The 15,996-nt window shown below is 37.7% G+C and overlaps 1 protein-coding gene across 6 annotated transcripts in view; it reads right to left on the bottom strand.

Annotated features, from left to right (window-relative positions):
- Nucleotides 1–15,996, bottom strand: part of DCAF8 (DDB1 and CUL4 associated factor 8) — a 49,808-nt gene that overhangs the window by 5,606 nt on the left and 28,206 nt on the right. For all 6 annotated transcript variants that reach the window (XM_027840047.1, XM_027840051.1, XM_027840046.1 and 3 more), the window contains 4 exons: nt 8,478–8,550; nt 7,970–8,027; nt 7,407–7,514; nt 5,569–5,699 (listed from right to left, as the gene is read on the bottom strand). In XM_027840047.1, coding sequence (XP_027695848.1) covers nt 5,569–5,699; nt 7,407–7,514; nt 7,970–8,027; nt 8,478–8,550 — 370 coding nt within the window. The remainder of the gene's footprint in view (nt 1–5,568; nt 5,700–7,406; nt 7,515–7,969; nt 8,028–8,477; nt 8,551–15,996) is intronic.

The following is a 15,996-nucleotide window of genomic DNA, read 5'->3' as shown; positions in this document are numbered from 1 at the left end:
CATCTATAACCTGTACCGAGATGCTTGCCTTTTTGATGAGGGTGGATGGGGAGGGAGGAAGGGAGAAAATTTGTAACCCAAAGTTTTAAAAACACATGTTAAAAATTAAAAAATTAAAATTAAAAATAAACAAATAAAGACTGGGGTCAGAGATATGGCCTAATCAGACCTGCTTCTAGTGCTGGCTTTGACATTGAATGATTCTAAGACTTTGGACTTCTCTGGGCTTCAGCTTCCCTCACCTGTAAAATGAGGTAAATGACTAGATAACCTCTGAAGTCTCTTTTCCGGTTATATTTCATTTTAAGATAAGACTACTATGGAGTCTAATAGTTCAGATACAGAGTTAAGCCCCATGTCTAATGGCATTATGGGACCCACCTGAAAGAAGATAAATAGGCTCAAATGAATCATTTAACTTTTAGAGGGATTAAGGGCAGAGCTGGAAACCTTAATTTAGATCCTCTGCCTCCTGCACTAAGAATTGAAATCACTAAACCAGGACTGTTAAGGAATAGTGGGGAGTCTCTTTCCTAAGAAAGTGCCTCCAAAATTGATGTTTAGATCATTTGTTTCTTTCCATACTGGCTGATCAGAAAGTGGCTTATCTGTATTAAAGCTATTATCATTAGTCACTCAGCCTTGTCATTTTGGAATGCTAACAGAGATGAGGAAAACTCTAAGCCTGGAAAGTGTCAGCTCATTTCATCCCTCTGGAAACGATCCCAAGGAGAAAGTTTGGGGTTAAGGGAGAAAAACAATTTTCCCACCTCACTCCAAATAAAAGTGTCAAGTCCTTCTGCTGCCTTCTTTGAGATTTGTTTTTGCTAGTGATTTGCTTTTACTTAACTGTAGGTGGTAACCAATTTTGCCTCAGACCAGAGCTCATTCTAGCAGGACAAACAGTGAGCTCCCTAACCTCTATCTCTTGCAGGAAATTAAGCAAGGGAAAAACTAGACAGATGAAATAAGCTCCCAGCTTTGGCATCTCTGGCTGTACTCTGGCCTTAGGGACACTGGCTCCCAAAGTAGTCCCAGTGGTTCAGCTGAGCCAAAAATAAAAATTCTATGCAATTCTTTATCAAAGTAATCGTTGTGGGGGCAGTTAGGTGGCACAGTGGATAGAGCACCAGCCCTGGATTCAGAAGGACCTGAGTTCAAATCCGGCCTCAGACACATAACACTTACTAGCTGTGTGACCCTGGGCAAGTCACTTAACCCCAATGCCTAGCCAAAACAAAAAACAAACAAACAAACAAAAAAAAGTAATCACTGTGTCAAAGAATATTAGATCTAGAACCAGAAGACCCATGTAAGAATACTGGCTCTGTCATAGAAGTGACTTTCCTTCTCTGATCTATGAAACGAAGTATACTTATATTAACCTGTTTCAGAGAGCTGTGAGAGAAAAGCACTTTATAAAACATTAAAGCTGTGCAAATGTGTGCTATTACTATAATACTCCAATGAATTTGTGTTTTCATTGACATATTCCTTCCAACAATGCAAGTACATCCATCCACCCTTTTTCATCCTATGTGATTTGTCCATGCTTTCCCATAAGTCTTCCACAAGGGGTCCATCCATGGCCTGGAGAGATGTAGGTGTCTTCCTCTAAATCTTGTGAAACTGTGAGCACCAAAGTAGCAAAAAAAGATATCCGGTAGTTATCACTCATTCTCATATGACTGTCCCATCTCCTCTTCCATTTGTATATTTCTTCCATGATAACATTTGTCTCTAGCAAATTGCAGCCTAGTTACATTCATTGTTGCCCTAATCTGACATTTTTATTCCTTCAAGACTATGGTAAAGCATGATTCATCACCAAAAAACATCACTGGAAGAAGATTGGTTTTTAAAACAGGCTTTTCTATGTGGGAGAAGCTTTGGGTCACTGAGAGAGCAGCACAATATCCCAAATGCAATCCAGTCACTATCTTCTATTTAATTGTGGGCATAGTTTCACTATCTACCTGCATTTATCCAAAATAAATGTACTGATGGACCAGTTGTATGAGCTGTCTCGCCAACTATCAAACAATCTGGACAATCGGCATTCTTGATTATGGTTTTTCGTGTGTGAATAGTTAGGCTGAACTTGAAAACTCTGCTACAGTCCACTGCATGATTCAATTGGCAGGTTATCTACAAACAAAAGCATCTAGAGGGAATGCCTTTGTCAATTTGTACTGAGCTGGCCATTTTCCATAACGTGGCAAACATCTGTGGGGAGCATGTCTCCCATTTTATACCTCAAATGAAAGTAATAATCAGATCATTGAATGAAATAACCTATGTTGTTGCACACATCAAGGAATATTTTATGATCTTCCCATATGGATGGAATACACCAACAGAGAGCTTTCAAGCTTATATTTTGCTCTACCAAATCAAATGCCTTTTTAAATTAAACCAATAAACAATAACCAATTGGAGGTTCTTATATTCATTGTGCCTTTCAATCAATAGCGTGACTAAAGCTATAGTCTATCATAAAATATTTTCATTTTTTTTTAATCAAAGATATCCTTAGTACATGCTTAAGTGGTTCTTAAATATTTTAGAGATGAGGTAGTTACCATATGGTTAGATCATAATTGTTAACTTCTTAATCATTTTTGGCAATACTTTTTGTCCTTAATTTTGATATCTTCCTCTAATTTCAGATATCTTGAAAAACAATCCCTCAGCACTCTCAAAACTGTGTTGATTCCCACACAGACCTCCTTCATATTGTGGGTCTAGTTTAGTGACAGCTCCTATTTTTGTTTTCTTTTGTGTCATTTCTACTTCCTCATGTAAGCATATCAAGAACTGTGATACTGACTCCAAATTTGGTGGCCCTATTGTCATGGATGAAAAAAACAATGTTGTAGAAACCTTAACAGATCTTTTCCATTAACAATCTGTTTGTTGTCCTTCAAGTTTCATTTCTAAATGTGCTTGTGATAATCTGGCTTAACTGGGTCTCATATGCTTAACACATCTTCCCCTCTACCACTCCTTGTTCTTTCATGAGTTGAAAGTGCTCATAACCCTCCACTATCCTTTGGAGTAAGATTTCATAAATGAATTTATATTCTAATCCCATGTTGCATCTGAATGCTATGCTTCTCTGACTGGCAAAGAGACCAAGTGTTTGTTGGCTAAGGTGGTTCCTAGATTCTTTCAGTCTTCTTGCAATGGTTACTGCTATATAGGTTAAGCTTCCAGAGAAAATAGTAATCTTCTGTATTAATGGCTGTTCCTTTATCCATTTCCCATTTTTTCATCTCAATAGCTTTTTAAAATAAGTCAGGTTTAAAAATATCCTTTAATAATTAATCATTCTTTAATAATGTGCTAATTCATTTCATATTTGTTCTTTCTCCTAATTTGGTATATTAATTGTAATATTTACTTCAACAGTTCAGTGGTTTGACCACACAGAAAGCAGATTTGAAAACAATTTCTGTATCAGTTACCAATCATTCTTTAGCTGTTAAAGCAGTTAATTTCAATTTAGTGAGGTGGTTCAGTGCTCACCAATGTCCAGTGACTCTTGTCCCGTCTTCTTGAAAAAAATATTTCTGATATGCTAGAATAAGGTTACCAGAACATTCTAAAAACTTTTGATTCTTCTTTTGTTATTTTGCTCCTGAGCCATATTTCCAACATATTTTCTTTTGGTCACATACACCCTCCCCCCTCCAGACTCACCTTTTCATTATAGGCACCAAGTATACTAAAAATATATGTGGTCTTATAAAAGTTTTCATAGAATTTCACTAACTCCTAATCCTCTGCAACAGATGTCTGTGCATAAATTATCTTCTTTTTTTGCTTATGTTCATCATAAACACACACAAAAAAAAGCATGGGATAATATAGAGATCAAAAAAATATCCTATGAAATATTTCTTGTTGCCTCTGACAAAACCAACTCCATCAGCTCCTTTACTTGTACCTTCAAAGAATGCCTGTGAGCCTTCCACTTAGAGATTACTACTTTATATCTTTTGGTTTCATTTATAGTGAGAATGTCAATATTGATAAGGTCCAAATCCTCTAGTCAACAGATAAATGTTTATTGATGGTCTAAAAACTGTGATTCTTAGCATGTTCTTCCTCCCTTCCTGTAACTCTGTTACCATCAATAAATAATCTGAAGGGTACTGCACAGACCTGAGGGACATTTCTTTTTCTTTTTTTTCTTTTTTCCCCCGGTTTCCTGGGTTTCCATGGCCAAAGAATACGCCACTTAGTGGCCAGCGTACTGGTGCCATGCTGCTCTGCACTTAACTAGGCTGGTCCACAAAAAAAGTTTGTTACTGGGCCTATGCAGAAGCCTTTCTAGAACCTGCCAGAACTTGTGTTCTGCTGGCACTGTGTTCAAGAACTCAGGATCACTTCCAAAGGAGGCAGCAGCATTAGAGTAAAACTTGGAGAGCCACTATCATAAACAAGAACAAATCCCAGAACACAAAAGAGGGTCCTGACTTCCAGGTATTGCTCCAAATAAGCCTGGAGATATTTAGAGTCTGTCAAGACAGAAGCAATGATAAAACATGCTGAAGGGCCAAAGGAGTCAAATAAGATACAGGTCAGTTCTCCCCAGCCACCAAGTTTCAAAATACTGAGATTGCTATCACTCCTTACAGCTCAAGGTGGGTCTCTTTAGCTTTCAAAAAGTACTGGGTAGTCAAGAGTGAGCTTAGTAGTGAACTTTCTTTCCAATACTACAAATCTTTTGATGTCCATAAGACTCAACCCATAGTCAGATAATATAATCTAAAACTGAAAGTGGCCTTAAGAGTTCATTTGGTCCAAAACCCTCATTTTATTGATAGGAAACTCAGACTCTTGAGAGTTGTGAGTGAGGCTGGGATTCAACACCAGGTCCTCTAACTCTAAATACAATAGTGTACTTTGCTTTTCCTTCTGAGGTCACACACACACAAAGGAAGGCATGGAAAGGGATATAACCAATGAGGTAACTATTTCTTCCATCAGTGTTTTTGGAATCATACTTTTTCTGCCCCAACTCTATATATACTTTATTGTATTTAAATGTATTTATGTAAAAAAAGAGATAGCAGAGAATAGATCCAATAACACTATACTAGAGGACAAGGATATTATACCAGGTTCCTTGAAAATAGCTCCCTTATTTGAAAATACAAGGGCTTTGCTGTAGGCCGTGGTAAGAAGACTGTATATACCTCCAAATCACTTATTTCTTGGGAAAAGCTAGTGCAAAGAAGAGTTGCTGCACAAAGGTAAGAGGATATTTGTTATACACGGTTCCTATTTTCTTCTAAGGGACCCTGCCTTAAAGGGGGCAGATATCTAAGAGAAAATTGTAGGAGGAAAAAAGAAAAAGAAAAAACCCTACAGAAACAGAGCAAGGTTGGCACATATTCCTTAAATATCTCAGTACCTCTTAGGCTACTTACTGTCTTCTATTTCAGCTGAATGGACCCCTGGGAGACAACCCTGCCACAAGTAGGATGTTAGCTACTGCCTATACCCACCTTAGTGGTTGGGGGGCTGGGGAGCCAGCCAGACCCACCACACCACACTCACCACGCCTCCCTTGTCCCCTTCCATGAACTGGATGATTTGGCAGGATGATTTCTCCCAAAGGAAGATGTGCCCACAGTCGCTGCCGCTCACCACAAATTCGCTCTTAGGGCCATAGAAATTGACGCCTTTCACTGAAATGGGAAGTGAGGGGAAAGATTCCCATATGAGGATTGGCACCAGGCCTGTATCCATCTGCTTTGCTCAGAGCAAAATGCCCAGATATTCCAGCTCATGTTCCCCATTCAGCACCAGCACTAACTAGTTCTAGCTCAGCTCTGAGCCAATGGGATCTTTTTCATTTATAAAGAACTCAAGCGAGCACATGTGTATCGAAAATGGCCACAAGAGAGGGAACTACCACAGACCTCAGAGCTTATTTGTATTCTTCCAAATAGCTACTCTTACAGCAGGTACTTGGTAATCCATAATAAAAAAATGTTACAGTTGGTAAGAACTGTACAAACTATCCAAATCCCTCATCTTAACAATGAGGAAATTAGAAAGGGAGTATGGCTTGCCCAAGGTCACACAGCTTCTAAGTGACAGAGCTGGAATATGAATTCTGGTTTCCTGAGTCCAAGTACATTATGTGCTCCACTATACTACAATTCCTCAGTACCAACCTTAATCTGTCCAGTTTGATGATTAATGCAGGATAGCCATTATTAGCCTATTTGGCTATCCACTCACAGGCCTACCTAGGTTTATTGACCACTACATGGGTACTACTGTTCTATACCCTAGGAACTTAACTACTGAAAAACAAAAAAACCTCATCACAAAAAAATGCTTTATCAATATTTTCAGAATCATTAGCTTCCCCAGCCTGATGAACATTTGTTTCACAGACACCAGGAGCATTTAATCTCAACTGATCCTGAAAATCAGAAAAAGAGAACTGTATTCTCTGTATTTAATAGCAGAGGTCAGGAATCTGACCTGATATAATCAAGTTCCACAGCTGCCAATATTTTAGGCAGTCCTTGCTGTCCTCTCTCTGGCATGCTCAGATCTATGCTAAGTCCTGCTAGTGCTACGAAAAATAATACAGGTGAATGACCTAAGAATATCACACTCAACCCTACAGCATTCAGGACAGATGTAACTTCTAGGTCAGGTGTAATAGTAACCAGTAGAATAGATGTCAATTTTCAGTGGCACTCAGGGTACTGCTAACACCCATGATGGAAAGAGTGCTAGACTTAGAGGAGTCAGGAACACCTGAATTCAAATCCTACATCTGGCATTTTATTAGCTGCACAGCCATGGGCAACTTACTATTTTCAACATCCATTTTCTCATCTATAAAACAAAGCTATGACCTGTAGTATCTCACATATAGTTGTTGGGAGGTTCAAATAAGATAAAGCATTACATAAATGCCAACTATGATCATAACCCTATCCCCACCACAAGCCCCCTACTCTCCCCTTTCACATGAATCAGTAGGGGTTCAACACTGCACCCCACTTCCCTCTACTTTATGCATCACTGACTAGTACATACATGTTAGTTTCTTATAATTCCCATGTGCCAAAATGAAAGGAGTCAAAACCTTGGCACAAAAATTTGGACAAGTTACAAATTTTGTTCTATGACTTTTCAATAGTTAAAAGATTCTCCCAGGTTTCTCCACAACTGTATAAGCCTCTCTCCTAACAAACCCCTTGAGCCTCATTTATCCTGAATACCATGACCCAAAGAGATCTCCATGTGGAAAAGCCCTTCACTACCCACACTGACAAGAAGAGAATTCTAGTGGCTATCTACTCCAGGTCCTGTAGATGTCCAACTCCCCACAGAAACAGTAGCATGGCACATGTGTCAAGAGTCTTTACCTGTAGCATTATTTCGGTGCCCCTTATATCTCTTGATGTACTGGGCACCATCGCTGTGAGAAGAGTTGAAGAGATAAATGTCTTCATCATTGTAACTGGCAAGGAGCTCTGCCGGAAACAAGGGTATAGTGATGAAGGCATAGGAAGAAATCAGAATCATGAATTGGAAGACAGTTTCCTATTATATGAACCACACTGAAGATAGTGACCTGACCATGTGTCTAGGGCACACTATCCACAGAAGGCAGGGGTCTCGGAAGAATAACAGCTCCTAACTTAGGGATAAGTTATGTACATTAAGAATGTGATAGGTGAAGGCAGTTAAGCCTTGAGCTTGGCTAGGTACAACCATGACCTGCATACTCTGCAGGATTCCCTTACATCTCAGAGCAAGGGGATGTTGTTCCCCTTTTATCTTCCCTAGATGTGTTAATTGTTAGAATCCCCAACAGCTCCACCCAGAGTTGTGACAAAGTGGTATGCTCTGAAAAGAATATCCTTCTCATTTTCAACTGTTCCCTGGAGGGGTCGTGCTAGCCTAGGAGCTGGTCATGCCTACATACCTGTGCCATCGTGGCTGTACACAAGACAGGTGATGTTTGCTTTGGACTCACTGTTTACCTGCAACAAAGAGCAGACATTGACATCCAACCATTTGTCAAACTTCTTCACCTTTTCAGGAAAATAGGTTTCCTTTTCAATTTACCCTAAAATATTTACCCCTCAAAGAAGGACTGCAGCACCACTGAAATGTGGTCTGCCATCTCTTATTGAAAGGGGTTCCAGGGCTCACAATAAAGGAACTGCTGAATCATAAGAACAATGAAATCTAATCTAAGAATCTAGGTGACGGTTCACAGCCAAACTTCAAATAGACACAGATTCTCGGTAGTCCAACCTGAACTTTAACAAGAATCTCCTCTACATTATACCCAACAAGTAGTCATTCATTCTTTGCTTGAAGAACTCCTGGGAAGGGAATCCATCACCTCCTAAGGTAGCTCATTCCCCCTTTAAACAGTCAAAGTGAGTCAGGTAAGCCTAAAGCCAATAATCCATCATGGACTTTACCAGGTGATGAGGACAAAATTTCTTCAGCACACCATTATTCTCATTCTCATCAATTTTACGCTGGTCATAAATCCTGTGGGAGGAAAAAATAAGAAATCAATTTGTACACATGGCTGCCACAGTATTGTATATTTCCTGGAAATGGGAAAGGTAATAGTAAATTGGAAGAGTAACAGGCACAGAGAGAGACAGAAGGAATGGTCCCTACCTGAGCCATTACTTACCAAAAACTAAGTCAGAAAAGAAGTCACTAAACTGTACACATCTTTTGATCCAGCGATATCATTACTTGGGTGGCAAGATCAAAGGCAGAGGAAAAAGTCCCAAAGAAAGAAAAATATTTATAGCTGCACCTTTTATATTAGCAAAGAACTGGGGGGAAAAAAGTTGAACAAATTATGTAATGGAATATTACTGTACCACAAGACATGAAGAATATAAAGAATTCAGAGAAACTTTGGGAGACTTGTAAGAATTGATGCAGTGAAGTAAGCAGAACCAGGAGAACAATTTAAATGATGACTACAACAATGTGACAAGGAATAGAACATTGAGAGACTTCAGCCCTCTGATCAATGTAGTGACTAATCATGACTTCAGGAGACCAATGGTGAAGTATGTCTACTGCTTTTTGAAAGGAAAATGCTGGACTAAAGGTCCTCCTGAATGAGGCATACATTTTCAGAGCTGACCAACGTATCACTTTGTTGGAATAAACTTATTTGTTATAAGGGAGAGATCTACAGGAGATGGAAAGGAGCCAATGTGAAGCAACAGTGTGTGTGTGTGTGTGTGTGTGTGTGTGTGTGTGTGTGTGTGTGTGTGTGTAAAAAGGAGCAGCAATAAAACTTTTTTTTCAAAGCAGAGATAGAATATCCCCATACATTGGCACTATGCTTTGTAATGTATGGAGTCCTTTCATACAGCCTCTTCCTTTTCTCTGTCTATCCAGATTCTAGTTATCCTCAAAGGTCCAGCTCGTTTCACCTTTTCCAAGAAGTCACTATCAACTATGCCAATACGCAGTTACTTTTCTTTTCTCTGAATTCCTATAGTACTTCTAATCTATGCTACTCATTTGATGTATATTACCTACCATTGTCATTCTTTCCGTAACTAGAATAAAAGTCCTTGAGGGTAGAATTTATGTCTTGTTCACCTTTTAATCCCACTATTATGCTTAGCACTGTGATATACCGCACATAGTAGATGCTCAATATTTGTGGCACTTTTTCAAAGCTGCAGCTAGATTCATATTTATTACACAGATTTCTCTGCAGAGTTTGCCACTCAGAAATGTCCTTATTCTTTCTCCAAAACTTTTTCAAATATTCCTAAACCAGCTTAAGGAATATAGTAACACAAAGACTTACTAATTGCTACCTCCTCCACTTGCCTAAGAATTGTTTTTTCCCCTTTACTTGTCACAGCCTCCACAAAGTCCTACTCCAATACCTCATTTTGGGCTAGATGTGATCCTGGGTTAATGAAGGTTATACCAGTGGGGTGCAAGTGTAAGTTCTCCTGTGCTGGGAAGGCTTTAAGTATGTTCTCACTGACACAATATCTGCTTACCTAGATTCAACCTAAGTACACAGAAGTTTATTAACAGCACGCTAGCCAGTAGGTGATGAATTCTTCAGTCATGGAAATTTATGAAACAAAGAAATAACTCTCAGTCTTAAAGGTGAAAGGAATATGGGCAACATAAAAAATAAAAGATATGAATAAAAATGTATTTTTAAAAAGTAAAAAAAGTCAGTTCACCAGAGATGGTAGCAAAGTGGCAGAAAATGCTAAGAATTACTCTGTTTTTAGACTATAATTATTAATTTAGCCACTGGTACTATGAGATCCTTATCTAGTGATCAAGTAGGTAACTCTATTGGCAGAAATGATTCATATTTATCTTGACATTTTTGTTTTAAATGAAACCAGAAAGCAAAAGGAAGGTTGCAGAAACTGTTATGGAGATAGGGACATTCAAAGTACAAACCCAGAAGAAAAGAATGACTCTAAAATACTGACAAGCAAAGTTTCAATGTAAAACACAGCTGGGCGCAAATTCAACTAGAATTCCTGGAAGAGATAAGTATGAGTTTAAAAAAAGTTTCAAAATGTTTTTTTTTATAAATGAGAGCACTAGAAGAAAAAAAATAGAAAAAAAATGAGAGCTATTGAAGAACTGGAAAGGAAATTAATAGGCTGGCACACTTGCACAAGCAACAAACTCCCTGAAAATAAGAATGGACCAAATAGAAGCTAACTGACTCCATGAGACAACAAAAATATTAAAACAAGATCAAAAGACTGAAAAAAAATAGAAAAAAACATGAGGTATCTCATAGCAAAAGCAACTTGCCTAGAAAATAGGTTGAGAGGTAATTTAAGAATCACCAGACTACTTAAAAACCATGACCAAAAAGAGCCTAAGTATCTTACTTAAAGAAATCCTAAAAAAGAAAAAAAAATTGCCTACATTTTTGCCAAGAAAACTGTCCAGTACCAGAAGAAATAGAAACAAATCTACCAGTTACCTCTTGAAAGAACTTCCAAAATGAAAACTCCCAGGTACACTATTGTCAAAATCCAGAGCTTTCAGGTCGAAGAAAAAAAATATTGCAAGCAGCCAGAAAGAAAGAATTGAAGTATTAAGGAGTCATGGTCAAAATCACACAAGATTTAGCAACCACCAACTATATTAGGAACAAAGAGCTTGGAATGCAATATTACAGAAGACAAAGGCTATACACTTACAACCAAGAATACTTACTCAGCAAAACTGAGTATAATCCCATAGAGGAAAAAAATGGATCTTTAATAAAATAGAGGACTTCCAAGCATTGCTAAGGAAAAGAGCACACCTTGTTTAGGAACTCCAAAGTAAAAACATGGGAGTCAAGAAAAACATAAAAAGGCAAACATGAACAATCATAAGGGACTAAGCAAGGATAAACTGCTTACATTCTAATATGGGGTGATGACATATTCCCTCTAAAGCCTATCATCATCAGGGATCATTGAAGGAGTCTAATTAGAAGGTCTAGGGGTGGTTCTTTTATTTCTTGATAATCTTGGAAGAAAGGGAGAGAAGGATTTATTAAGTGCCTACTACGTGCCAGGTGCTATGCTAAGTACTTTAGAAATTTCATTTATAATTATTTCATTTGATCTTCACAACAACCCTGGGAGGTAGGTGCTTATTATTATCCCCATTTTACAAATGAGAAACTGAGTAAGACAGAGGTTAAGTGACTTGCTCAGGTCCACACCGCTACAAAGTGTTTAAGGTTGGATGTGAATCCACTGAACTACTTAATTGCCTCTGTAAAGGGAAGAAAAAAGGAATACAATGATGGGGAAGGAGAAGGGATAGGGGAAATTCTCTCATATAAATGGAGTACTCAAGTAGAAATCTATATAATCAAGAAGGAAGAGGGAAGATAAAGTTACTGACCCTTAAACCTCATTCTCATCTAAATTGGTTAAAGGAGAGAATACACACACAGCTGGGTAGAGAAATATATTCCAATCAACAGGGAAAAAGGAAAGGCAGATTAATAGAGGGATTAGTCCTAAGCAAAACAAATTCTAACTAAGGATGTACAAAAACATGTATAGTTCTTTTAATGTTAGCAAAAAATTAGAAATTGAGAAGTTGTTCATCAACTGAGTAATGGCTGAACAACTTATATCATATAAATGCGATAGAATACTACTGTGCTACAAGAAATGATGAAAGGAGTAGTGTTAGAGAAATCTGGAAAGATTTATAGGAACTAGTACAGAGTGAAGTGAGTAGAACCAAGAGAACAATTTATATGACAACAATATTGTAAAGTAAACAACTCTGAAATTAGAAACTCTGATCTTTGTAATGACTGACCATGATTCCAGATGTCTCATGATGAAACATGCTACTTACTTTTTGATAGACAGGTAAAGGACTCAGAATATAAAATAAAACATTTGGGGAGGGGGAATAGAGATTTTGTAACAGGTGTTTTGTTTTTCTCAATTGAGGTGAGATAGGAGAGAAAGTAGATTTTTAATGACTAAAAAGAATTTACTTTAAAAAATACAATGCTACCTTCCACCCCTAACTTGCCTTTTAGGTATCTTGTTTATTGTGAATAAAGTATATCCTTCCAGGGGGAAAAAAAAGAAGTTGACCCTAAATGGAAAGATGGCATATAGACTTCTAGGAGAAGCAAATAAAGGAGTTAGTTTTGTCACATGTTCAGAGGCAATTAAAAAAAAATGAGGAAGAGGAGAGTCAGCATTTATACAGTGCTTTAAATTTTTTGTAAAACAAAACAAAACAAAACACCATGAAAACAGTTGTGACTTATCCACCAGTATCCGTTCAAGGGGATGAGATAGAGAATCTGACAAAGAATTTGGTAAAAGCCTTCAACCTAAATCAAATTTATATGATGTTAACTCAAAGATGCAAATAATAAAACATCTTATAGAGCTTATTGTTTATTACTGTTTATAAAAAAAGCATTTTATTCCAAAGAGCAAAATGCTGCCATAAAGCTCCCCTCCAACAAGGTTTTTCTTAAGGCTATGTCAAAAATCAAGAAAGATTTCTTAAAAGATCTAAGAGAATTCTGTTTGACAGTATTAGCAAATCAGATTTTTTTCCCCAATAAACTGGTTTTGCTAATTTTTCTCTTCCTCTTTTTCTTATAAAAATATCTTTATTATAAGGGATGGCTTTTGGGAGGGAAGGGAGAAATAAAGGTGGAGGGAATATGGGCAACATAAATGAGATACAAATAAAATTGTATTTTTACAAAGTAAAAAAAAATCAAGCAAAATATGACAGATGTCTTATTCTCACTAAAGATGTTTACCACTGTTATTGAAGATATGTAGTACAGAATTCAAACTGATGAAGTTATTCCTTGTACAGATGCGCACGTTCCTCAGGTACTCCTGATTGTGGAAGACACTGTTTTGACTGAATCAGGTCCTAGAACATTGGAAAGCTCCTAAATGAGACTCAAAAATCTTATTCACTTATGAAAAACCAAGTGGAGGGAGAATATCTGTCTGAATTATGATACAGATGTGATTTAACATGCTATGGATAAAACATAAAACTAGTCCATCAGTACATATATCCTAGACAGAAAGGACTCATGCACAATGAACAGGACCCAAAACTTGAAGAGCTAAAAAAGAAGGCTGAGAAATTACAGCATTTTTAATGACCTTTACATTCTTCCACTGATGTTATATGACTGCAAGTCACAGAATATCAATATTCAAAGATTTAAATTATTGTAGATTATCCAAAAGGTAGTAAAGGTAGACAGGTTACAATATGTGCCCAATTTAGAAATGTAAAGCACTCAAGATCTCTTCAGAGAGATGTATGGCCAGAAAATAAAAAGGGCCAATCTTACAGAGAGAACAAGGGACCAAAGGACAGTTCTTGTGCTCTCTGGTATCCACTCAATGTCAAGCAATTTAGAGGACAGCCCCCATTAGGCTGGAGAGATCCACTGTGCAGAATTTACACGTGGAATTAAACAAAGAATTATAGTATAGATGGACTCAGTTTTCTTATGGTTAGAGAAATTCCCCATATTGATAAGATCACAGATCCATCAAAGTATCCAAGTAAGTACTGGCTACCAGCACCAACTGCTCTCTGTTGATGTAAGTGCACACTTCTTCCTCCACACCCTCCTCTCAAGTCCCAAATTAGATCTCAGGTTTTAGGAACTAGGCACCTATGTAAATAGTCAGCTGTTCCCATTATGGTCTGACAGGAAGCCCTTTGGCCCACAAAAGAAAACCAATGAGTGTTTTTGTTTTTTTTACATGACATGTTTATTCACTAATATTTTCATTTTTGCATCTGGAATTAGGCCTTCCAGCCCCTTTTACAGAACAATCAGGAGAAGGAAAGCCCTAACTATTCAGTTGACTGAATAAAAAAGATGTCAGGGAAGTTCAAAGCAGTCAGCAACAAAACACCAGAAGAAAGCTGGTACACTGAAGGACTATCTCCTCCCAGGAGGTTTAGAATGCCTCAACACCTCCTCCTGCTTAGTAAACAACCCATTATTTGCTGAGAACTGTAAACTGCAAAGTAGTGGTAGGTGTTGAGGCCTATAGGAAACAGTAAGCCTAAATGCTGCTTCTTCTGGCTTAAACCACAGGGCCAATTTGTAGTTTCATTTTATCCCAGAGAGAAGTATCAACTTTAGAACAAGGGAATTCTAACTGCAATTTCCAATGTAACTGACTGGCTCTGCACTCCCTTTCAAAGAGCTCTCCACAGGTAGGCAAATTTTTCAGAGATGAAAGTTATCAAAGAGAATCTAGAACTCTGTGCAAGAAACTACAATTCTGGATTTTCAGAAAGAACAATGAATGGAACCAATGGCCTGGTTGAAGAAAGTGGCCTCAGAAATGAGAACTCAGAAGTCTTGACATCCTGTTCAGAGAGAAAATCTCTGCATTCTGTTGTATGCCTGAGGACAGATAAACTGTGGGAGCAGAAAGAAAGAGACTTGTAGTAAGAAAGGATTTTTGTGGGGAAAAGGAACGGAAAAGTGAGAAGCTGAGGAGTAGATACACACTTAAGATTCCCTGAGGCAAAAAGGTTGATATGTTGTTAAGGGCAGGACTCTGGAGCAAGGGTAACTCATTCATATAACACTTTACATAGTTCTAATAATGGTATTACCTTATATTAATATTATACTTACTTAATACTTTGATTTTCATAATAACCTTGTGAAATAGGTCCTCTAAACTAACTCACTTGTACATGATGCAGTGAAAAAAAGGACTGGCTTTGAAGGACTAGGGCCCATGTTTGAACTTCGCCTCTATCACTACCGATGTGAGGCACGTCACACACAACTTCTCTGGGCATCAATTTCCTCATTTGCAAAACAAGGAAATAATAATACCAAAGATCTCAAGGTCTTTCCCCTCTCTAAATGTATGATCTTGTAAGATTGAAGCTCAAAAACAATAATTTGCTTAAGATTTTAAAGCTAAGTGGCAGTGTTAGAATTAGAACACAGATCTACACAGTCCTAGTGCAAAACATTACTACATCCCAATGATTTAAGTCAATAAAATTAACTTCAGGATGTGATTACAGTAATGTTGTCTTCTGTTCAGATAATGTTCCTCCCCAAGGTGATGAGAATGCAGAATGAGACACACATTTTTGGTAACAGCAGATACAGGAATTTATTTTGCTTGACTAAGCACATTTGTTGCAAGTTTGTTTTTTTTCCCCTAGTTGGGGAAGGACAGGTAGCAAGGAGAAAAAATGCTTGATAACTGAAAAAAAATCAAGGTTAAAAAAAAAAAGATAATGCTATTAAACCTATCATCAGAATTAGGGAAATGAGCTTTTGAGGTTGATAGTAGTGGGGCTGGATTTTCATCAATCTATCACCTTTGTTCTTAGTCCCCATTAAGAAAAGGGGTGTGTGTGTGTGTGTGTGTGTGTGTGTGTGTGTGTGTGTGTGTGTGTGTG

This window comes from Vombatus ursinus, unplaced genomic scaffold (assembly GCF_900497805.2).
Source record: "Vombatus ursinus unplaced genomic scaffold, bare-nosed wombat genome assembly UNPS02014838.1, whole genome shotgun sequence".
Lineage (NCBI taxonomy): Eukaryota > Metazoa > Chordata > Mammalia > Diprotodontia > Vombatidae > Vombatus > Vombatus ursinus.
This window is presented reverse-complemented; position numbering and strand designations above follow the sequence as displayed.